Source organism: Catharus ustulatus, chromosome 33 (genome assembly GCF_009819885.2).
Source record: "Catharus ustulatus isolate bCatUst1 chromosome 33, bCatUst1.pri.v2, whole genome shotgun sequence".
Classification (NCBI taxonomy): Eukaryota; Metazoa; Chordata; class Aves; order Passeriformes; family Turdidae; genus Catharus; species Catharus ustulatus.
Genome location: NC_046253.1, coordinates 2,120,311 through 2,129,557, shown reverse-complemented (window position 1 = coordinate 2,129,557; position 9,247 = coordinate 2,120,311). Strand labels below are relative to the sequence as shown.

The 9,247-nt window shown below is 66.2% G+C and overlaps 1 protein-coding gene across 3 annotated transcripts; it reads left to right on the top strand.

Moving 5' to 3' along the window:
* The first annotated feature begins 1,455 nt into the window (after positions 1-1,455).
* Positions 1,456-5,768, top strand: DNAJB1 (DnaJ heat shock protein family (Hsp40) member B1). 3 transcript variants are annotated; one of them, XM_033083767.1, is made up of 3 exons: positions 1,456-1,740; positions 2,790-3,349; positions 5,509-5,768. In XM_033083767.1, the coding sequence occupies exons 1-3, from the start codon at positions 1,530-1,532 to the stop codon at positions 5,737-5,739; spliced, it is 1,002 nt and encodes a 333-aa protein (XP_032939658.1). In that variant the 5' UTR covers positions 1,456-1,529; the 3' UTR covers positions 5,740-5,768. The 3 variants fall into 3 exon arrangements, with proteins under 3 accessions (XP_032939658.1, XP_032939657.1, XP_032939659.1); XM_033083766.1 differs by having other exon boundaries at positions 5,404-5,768; XM_033083768.2 differs by having other exon boundaries at positions 1,595-1,726; positions 5,404-5,768.
* Positions 5,769-9,247: the final 3,479 nt, after the last annotated feature.

The following is a 9,247-nucleotide window of genomic DNA, read 5'->3' as shown; positions in this document are numbered from 1 at the left end:
CCAGGCTGCCACTGAGGGGACAGGGACAGCCCCCGGCAAAGCCTCGGGCCCCTCCTTCCCCGATCCATCCCTGGCCCATCCCCCGTTCCTCCTCGTTCCCATCCCGGTTCCCTCCGCGGTCCATCCCCGTTTCTCCCCCCGCTCCATCCGCGTTCCCATCCCGGTTCCCATCCCCGTTTCCTCCCCGGTCCTTCCCCGTTTCCTCCCCGGTCCATTCCCGATCCTGATCCCGGTCCATCCCCATTTCTCCCCCTGTTCCCATCCCTGTTCCCATCCCCGGTCCCTCTCGGGTCCCTCCTCGTCCTTTCTCCGTCCCTCCTTCCCGATCCTTCTCCCGGCACGTCCCCGGTCCCTCCCTGGCTCCTTCCCCGCTCCCTCTCCCGGTTCCTCGGCCGATCTATCCCCGAGCCCTCTCCCGGCCCTTTCCCGATCCGTGCTCGTCCCCGCGGGTCCTTCCCGCTCCCTCCTCAGGTCCCCCCGCGGGTCCTTCCCTCTTCAGGTCCCCTCCGCTTCTCGACCCGCCCCTCGTTCCCTCCCCGATCCATCCTCGACCCATCCCCGGTCCCTCCTCGCTCCATCCCTCAGTCCCATCCCTCGGTCCATCCCCAAGCCTTGGTCCATCCCCATCCCTCAGTCGATCACCAACCCTCCCCGTTCCCTCCCCGCTCCATCCCCATCCCTCGGTCCATCCCCAACCCTCCCTGGTCCATTCCCCGGTCCCTCCCCGTCCCCCCCGCCCCTCCCCGGTCCCTCCCCTGTCCCACCCCGCTCCATCCCCATCCCTCGGTCCCTCCCCGCTCCATCCCGAGGTCCATCCCCATCCCACCCCGGTCCCTCCCTGCCCCATCTCCATCCCTCGGTCCCTCCTCGGTCCGTCCCCGCTCTCTTCCCCGTCCCTGTCCGGTCCCTCCCCGGTCTCTCTCCATCCCCGGTCCCTCCCCGCTCCATCCCTCAATCCCATCCCCAGGTCCATCCCCATCCCTCTCCAGTCCCTCCCCGCTCCATCTCCCTCCCCGGTTCCTTCTCGGTCCACCCCTACTCCCTTCCCGGTCCTCCCCGGTCCCTCCCCGCTCCATCCCCATCCCTCGGTCCCTCCCCTGTCCCATCCCTCTCCATCCCCATCCTTCAGTCCCTCCCCGCTCCATCCCCATCCCTCGGTCCGTCCCCGGTCCCTCCCTGGTCCCTCCCCGCTCCATATCCATCCCTCGATCCATCCCCGGTCCCTCCCTGGTCCCTCCCCGCTCCATCCCCATCCCCAGTCCATCCCTCGGTCCGTCCCCGGTCCCACCTCGGTCCATCCCCGGTCCCTCCCCGCCCCTCCCCGTCCCCCCGCCCCCCCCGCTCCCTCTCCGCTCCCTCCCCGCTCCATCCCCATCCCTCGGTCCGTCCCCGGTCCCACCTTGGTCCCTCCCTGGTCCATCCCCGGTCCCTCCCCGCCCCTCCCCGCCCCCCCCGCCCCTCTCCGCTCCCTCCCCGTGCCCGTCCCGCCGATCCTCGCCGTGCCCGGTGCCAGAGCAGCGGGGGTGGCCATGGGGAAGGATTATTACCGCACGCTGGGGCTGTCCCGGGGCGCTTCCCCCGCCGACATCCGCCGCGCGTACCGGCGGCAGGCGCTGCGCTGCCACCCCGACAAGGATCGCTCCCCCGGCGCCGAGCAGCGCTTCAAGGAGGTGGCCGAGGCCTATGACGTGCTCAGCGACCCCAAAAAACGGGAGATCTTCGACAAGTACGGGGAGGAGGGTGAGCGGCGGCACGGGGGGGACCGGGGGGGTGGGGGGGACACGGGAGGGGACACGGGAGGGGACACCAGAGGGGACACGGGAGGGGACACGGGAGGGGACACAGGAGGGGACGCGGGAGGGGACAGAGCAGAGAGAAGGACTGGAGGGTGTGGAGGGGCTGGGGGACACCGGAGGGGACACAGTGGGGAGGGGACACAGCAAGGGACACAGCATGGGGAGGGGATGGAGGTGTGGGGGACACGGGAGGGGACACGGGAGGGGACACAGAGCTGGGGATGGGGGTGTGGGAGTGGGAGGGGGCGCGGGGAGGTCGGGAGGGGGTTGGGGGGGCTTGGGGGGGTCTGGGGGGGTCGAGGTGGGGAGATTGGGGGGGACGAGTAAAGGTGTGGGGGGATGGGGGAGGCAGGGGATGGGGACAGGGAACCACGACAGGTGATGGGGACACGAGGTGAGGACGGGGGTGACGACAGGTGACAGGGACAGTAATGGGGACAGGGGGTGAGGACAGTGATGGGGACAAGGTGGGGACAGGGGGTGAGGACAGGTGGCAGGGACAAGTAATAGGGACAGGGGGTCAGGACAAGCGATGGGGACACGAATTGGGGACAGGTGATGGGGACACGAATTGGGGACAGGAGATGGGTACAGGAGATGGGGACACGAATTGGGGACAGGTGCTGGTGGCAGGGCTGGGGGTTGGGAGGCCCTGGCAGCAGGGCGGGGTCAGGGTGAATCCAGAGCGGGGCTGGGGGCTCTGAGGGGGGGTCCAGCACCACCGACCCTCGTGGCCGGGACCGGCGGCGGCCCAGCAGCCCGAGGGGCACCGGGAGGGCGCCGGGGTGTGCCGGGGGGGAGCCGCTGGAGCCGGCTGGGCTTGTCGGGACCCGTCCGGAGCCCCGTCAGCAGCGTCGGCGCCACGGGCAGAACCGGTTCCCCACACCCTGCGCCGCCCCACGCCCTGCCCGCGGCTCACCCCGCACCCTCCGGCGGGGCGGCTGCCGGGCACCGTCCCAACCATCCCAATCAACACCCCCCGAACATCCCCAGGCCTCAAAGGGGGAGCCCCCACCCCCGGCCCGGGGGGCTCCAACGGCCCCACCTTCACCTACACGTTCCGCGGGGACCCTCACGCCATGTTCGCCGAGTTCTTCGACGGCCGCAACCCCTTCGACACCTTCTTCGTGCAGCGCAACGGCGACGACGAGGACGGCGAGGAATCCTTCAACACCTTCCACGTGGGGGGGTTCGGCAGCGTCAGCTTCCCCCGGGGCCGCGGGGCCGAGGGGCGCCGCCAGGACCCGCCCGTGCTCTACGAGCTGCGAGTGTCGCTCGAGGAGATTTACAGCGGCTGCACCAAGAAAATGAAAATCTCCCACAAGCGCCTGGGACCCGACGGGAAGACGGTGAGGAACGAGGATAAGATCCTGACCATCGAGGTGAAGCGAGGCTGGAAGGAGGGCACCAAGATCACCTTCCCCAAGGAGGGCGACCAGACGGCCACCAACATCCCGGCCGACGTGGTGTTCGTGCTCAAGGACAAACCGCACGACGTGTTCCGCAGGGACGGCTCCGACATCGTCTACCCGGCCAGGATCAGCCTCAGAGAGGTGACAGCGGGACACGGGGGCGGGGGGACAGCGGGGACACTGGGGGGTGGGTGGGTGACAGTGGGGACATCAAGGGTTGGTGGCGGTGGGGACATCACGGTTGGGTTGGTGGTGTTGGGGACATTGAACTGGGTTGGTGGCAGTGGGGACATTGTGGGGACATTGGTGGCAGTGGAGACATTGGTGGGGTTGGTGGCAGTGGGGACATCAAGGATGGGTTGGTGGCAGTGGGGACAATGGGGGTTGGTGGCATTGGGGACAGTAGGGGTTGGGTTGGTGGTGTTGGGGACATTGGGGTGTGTGGGTGGCAGTGGGGACAATGAGGTTGGCATGGTGGCAGTGGGGACATCGGGGTTGGGTTGGTGGCAATGGGGACATCAAGGGTGTGTGGATGGCAGTGGGGGCATCAGTGTTGGGTTGGTGGCAGTGGGGACATTGTGGGGTTGTGATGGTGACAGTGGGGACACTGTGGGGATGGGTTGGTGGCAGTAGGGACATTGGGATTGGGTCAGTGGCAGTGGGGACAATGGGAGTTGGTGGCAGTGGGGAAATTGGGGTTGGGCTGGTGGCAGTGGGGACATTGAACTGGGTTGGTGACAGTGGGGACATCAAGGGTGGGTGGGTGGCAGTGGGGACATCATGGTTGGGTTGGTGGTGTTGGGGACATCGGGGGTTGGTGGCAGTGGGGACACTGTGGGGGTTGGTGGCGGTGGGGACATTGGGGGTTAGGTTGGGGGCAGTGGGGACAATGGGGACACTGTGGGGGTTGGTGGCGGTGGGGACATTGAACTGGGTTGGTGGCAGTGGGGACATTGGGGGTTAGGTTGGGGGCAGTGGGGACAATGGGGACACTGTGGGGGTTGGTGGCAGTGGGGACAGCAGGGGTGAGGGGTGGCGGTGGGGACAGTGGGGACACTGTGGGGATGGGTTGGTGGCAGTGGGAAGATTTGGGTTGGGTTGATGGGAGTAGGGACAATGGGGTGGGTGGCAGTGGGGACATCAGCATTGGGTTGGTGGCAGTGGGGACACTGTGGGGATGGGTTGGTGGGCAGTGGGGACGTCATGGTTGGGATGGTGGCAGTGGGGACATCAGAGCTGCTCTGGGGATGTTGGGGACATTGGAGTCAGGTGGGGACACTGAGGGGACACTGGGGACACTGAGGGGACACTGGGGGACACTGAGGGGACACTGGGGGGCACTGGGGCACACTGGGGGACACTGGGGGGACACTCGGGACACGGGGTTGGTTTTGGTGGGGACATCGGGGCCATCGCTCTGGCTGGGGACACCGGGTGGGGGCTGGGACACGATGGGGGGACAGGATGGATGGCTGGGGGTCACCCTGGGGTCATTTGGGGGGGTCATTCTGGGGTCACTGGGATCATTCTGGGGGGTCATTCTGGGGTCATTTTGGGATCATTCTGGGGTCATTTTGGGGTCACCGGGGTCACTCTGGGGTCACTCTGAGGTCACTATGGTGTCACCCTGGGATCACTTGGGGGGTCACTCTGGAGTCACTCTGGGCAGTGCCAGGACACAGTGGATGACCTGGGGTCACTCTCTGGGGTCATTTTGGGGTCGCTGGGGCTGTGCTGGGGGTGTCCCCTCATCCTGGCGGGGACATGTCCCACGTGTCCCCTGGCACTGCTGTGTCCATCCCCTGTGTGTCCCCTGTGTCCCCCATCATTGACCTGTCCCTGTGTGTCCCTGTGTGTCCTTGTCCCTGTCCCTTACCCGTGTCCCTGTGTCCCCAGGCGCTGTGTGGCTGCACGGTGACCGTCCCCACGCTCGATGGCCGCTCCATCCCCATGGTGTCCCTGTCCCTGTCCCTGTCCCTGTGTGTCCCTGACCCTGTCCCTGACCTGTGTCCCCTGTGTCCCTGTGTGTCCCTGTGTGTCCCCTGTCCCTGACCGTGTCCCCCTGTCCCCCCAGGCGCTGTGTGGCTGCACGGTGACTGTCCCCACCCTCGATAGCCGCTCCATCCCCATGGTGTCCCTGTGTGTCCCTGTCCCCATGGTGTCCCCTGTCCCTGACCCTGTCCCTGTCCCCCCAGGCCCTGTGTGGCTGCACGGTGACTGTCCCCACGCTCGATGGCCGCTCCATCCCCATGGTGTCCCTGTCCCTGTGTGTCCCTGACCCTGTCCCTGTGTGTCCCCAGGCGCTGTGTGGCTGCACGGTGACTGTCCCCACGCTCGATGGCCGCTCCATCCCCATGGTGTTCCAGGACGTGCTCAAGCCGGGGGTCAAGCGCCGCGTGCCGGGGGAGGGGCTGCCCTTCCCCCGCTGTCCCGAGCAGCGCGGGGACCTCGTCATCGAGTTCGAGGTCAAATTCCCCGACAGGATCCCCCCGGCCTCCAAACCCCTCCTGGAGCAGATCCTGCCCCTCTAGGGACCCCAAAATCCTGCCCGGGGGGTGGGGGGGTGGGACTTGGGGGGACACACCCCAAAAAAAAAAACTCCGGGTTTGGGGGGGATCCGGGGTTCTCATCTGCATCTGGGGGTGTTTTGGGGGGGTCTGATCGCCCCCCAAGATCCACCTGAGCTGCGGTTTGGGGTGTCCTGATCCACAATCTCAGTTTTAGGGGGGGGTTTGGGGGGTCTCATCTCCCCAGGATCCATCTGAGCTGGGGTTTGGGGTGTCCTGGTCCCCAATCTCAGCTCTAGGGGGGAATTTGGGGGGTTCATCACCCCCAGGCTCCATCTCAGGGGGGTTTTGGGGGGTCTCATCCCCTCCAAGATCCAGCTCTGGGGGATTTTGAGGTGTCCTGGTCCCCACCAAGATCCACCTCGGGGTTTTTTTGGGGTGTCCTGGTCCCCAATCTCCACCTCAAGGGTTTTTTTTTGGGGTGTCCTGGTCCCCAGTCTCAGTTCTAGGGGGGAATTTTGGGGTGTCCTGGTCCCCAATCTCAGTTCTAGGGGGGTTTGGGGGGTCTCATCCCCACCAATATCCACCTGAGATGGGGTTTCGGGTGTCCTGGTCCCCAATCTCAGCTCTAGGTGGGGTTTTGGGGGTCTCATCACCCCCAGGCTCCATCTCAGGGGGATTTTGGGGTGTCCTGGCCCCCAATCAGTTCTAGGGGGGATTTGGGGTCTCAGGGTTTGGGGTGTGTCCCCTCCCCTACCCCCCCCCCCATTGCCCTGACATTCTCCCGTGGTTTTGGGGGGTCCCGAGGTGGTTTTGGGGATCCCGGGGTGTCCTTACCCCCAATTTTGGGGGTCCCAGGTGTCCTTAAATCCCATTTTGGGGGTCTTGGGGTTTTTCAGGTGTCTTTACCCCCCAATTTTGGGGTTCCTCAGGTGTCCTTACCCCCCCCATTTTGGGGTCCCCGACTGTCCTTAAACCCCATTTTGGGGGTCTCGGGGTCTTCAGGTGTCTTTACCCCTCATTTTGGGGATTCGCAGGTGTCCCTGACCCCAATTTTGGGGGTCCCAGGTGTCCTTAAACCCCCATTTTGGGGGTCTCAGGGTCTTCAGGGGTCCTTGTCCCCACATTTTGGGGGTCCCTAGGTGTCTTTACCCCCCATTTTGGGGGTCCCAGGTGTCCTTGTCCCCAATTTTGAGGGTCCCTGGCTGTCCTTACCCCTCATTTTGGGGGTCTCGGGGTTTTCGGGTGTCTTTACCCCCCCATTTTGGGGATCCTCAGGTGTTCTTGCTCCCCATTTTGGGGGTCTCGGGGTCTTTAGGTGTTGTCGCCCCCCCATTTTGGGGGTCCCAGGTGTCCTTAAATCCCATTTTGGGGGGTCCTCAGGTGTCCCTGACCCCAATTTTGGGGGTCCCGGGATGTCCTTGCTCCCCATTTTGGGGGTCTCGGGGTCTTCAGGTGTCCTTATTCCCAATTTTTGGGGTCCTCGGGTCCTTATCTCCCCATTCTGGGGGTCCCGGGATGTCCTTTCCCCCCAATTTGGGGGTCTCAGGTGTTCTCACCCCCCATTTTGAGAGTCCTCAGGTGTCCCTGACTCCAATTTCGGGGTCCCCAGGTATCCCCACCCCCCCATTTTGGGGGTCCCAGGTGTCCGTCCCCCCCCCCCACCCCGGGCTGTATTTTTGGGGGGGGTCCACACGTCCCCTCCCCCCTCGTTTCCCCTTTTGGGGTCCCCCCCTCCCCCGCTGTATTTGGGGGGGGGTCCTGTCCCTTCCCAGCCCCCCCAGGCCAGGGGGGACCCCTCGGGGGGGGTGGGGGGGCCGCAGGCGGCTCGGGGCGGGGAGGGGGAGGGACCCTCGCGGTTTTGGGGTGGAACCGCCTGGAAAAGGGTCCGAGATTAAAAAGTGCAAAAATCCGAACCCGGTGTGTTTGTGGGGTGGGGAGGGGGGGGAATTGGGGGGCACCGGGGGGGCTCAGGGATGGAGACAGGGGGTCTGTGCCCCCCAAATCGGGTTTGGGACCCCTCCCCAAATGGGGTCTGTGCCCCCCAAATGGGGTCTGTGCCACTCAAATTCCATCTGTGCCCCCCAAATGGGGTCTGTGCCCCAAAATCGGGTTTGGGACCCCTCCCCAAATGAGATTTGTGACCCCCAATGGGGTCTGTGCCCCAAAATCGGGTTTGGGACCCCCTCCCCAAATGAGATTTGTGTCCCCCAAATCGGGTCTGTGCCCCCCAAAATCGGGTTTGGGACCCCTCCCCAATGATTGTGCCCCCCCGGATCAGTTCCTGCCCCCTCCCCAAATGGGGTCTGTGCCCCCCAAATGGGGTCTGTGCTCCCCCCCACCATTGGGGTCTGAACCCCGTTTTAGCGTCCATTCCCGCCCCCTCCCCAAATTCCATCTGTGTCCCCCCAATGGTGTCTCTGCCCCCCCAAAATCGGGTTTGGGACCCCTTCCCAATAATCCCTGTTCCTGTCTCCCTCCCCAGATGGGGTCTGTGCCCCCCTAAATGGGGTCTGTGCCCCCCCCTTTGGGGTCCGAACCCCCCTTTGGGATCCATTCCCGCCCCCTACCCAATTGGGCTCTGGGTTTTGTTTCTCCCTGGCCCCGCCCCCTTTGGCCCCGCCCCCTCACGCCCCGTCCTGCCTTCTGATTGGCTGCGCTGCCGCGCGAGGCCGGACGCGCCCATTGCCCGCGGCGGGCGGGGGGGGCGGGAACAGCGGCCGAGCCCTTTCCTGACCCCTCTCAGCTCCCATTGGTTCGGGTGGGGCGGGGCGGCGCGCTGATTGGTCAGGGCGGGGCGGGACGGCGACGCTGATTGGTCAGAGCGGAGAGGCGGCGCTGATTGGTCCGAGCAGAGCGGGGCGGCGGCGCTGATTGGTCAGGGTGGGGTTTGGCCACGCCCTCCCGGAAGTGCCGCTCCGGTTGCAGCGCCCGGTGGTGAGGGGGGGACCGGGAGGGGGCACCGGCACCGAAACCGGCACCGAAACCGGGACCGGACCGAGCCGGGGGGGGCTGGGGCTGTGTGGGGGGACAGGGATGGACCCGGGGGTCGGTGGGAACCGGGACCCGGCGGGGGCTTGGGGGTCTCGCGGGTCCGGGGCGGGACCGGGCCCGGTGTGGGGGGGTCCGGGGGGTGTCCCGGTTGTGTCTGGCGGGGCTGAGGGGTTCGGGGACCCTTCCCCCACCCTCAGTTTCCCCTCTCTCCTTCCAGCCCCCGGCGGAACAGCGCAGGAATCCCCCCCGCCCCTCCCCCCCCCATATTGGGGTGGGGGCAGCGAGCCCCGCCCCCACCGGGGACCCCCCAGAAACATCCCCGGTCACACCGAGACCCCCCAGAAACATCCCCGGTCACACCGGAACCCCCCCCCGTCACACCGGGACCCCCCCGGAACCCCCTCGGTCACACCGAAACCCCCCAGAAACATCCCCGGTCACACCGAGACCCCCCCAGACCAATCCGACACCCCCAGAAATCTCGGGACAGACGAAACCCCCTCCCACTAAACCCAGCCTGACTCCCCTAAACTCCCCC

Excerpts from the sequence above, each read along its gene's own strand:
- DNAJB1 (XM_033083766.1), top strand. The coding sequence starts at position 1,530 with ATGGGGAAGGATTATTACCGCACGCTGGGGCTGTCCCGGGGCGCTTCC. Across the intron at positions 1,741-2,789 it reads CGACAAGTACGGGGAGGAGG|GCCTCAAAGGGGGAGCCCCC; the intron begins GTGAGCGGCGGC and ends GAACATCCCCAG. Across the intron at positions 3,350-5,403 it reads CCAGGATCAGCCTCAGAGAG|GCCCTGTGTGGCTGCACGGT; the intron begins GTGACAGCGGGA and ends CTGTCCCCCCAG.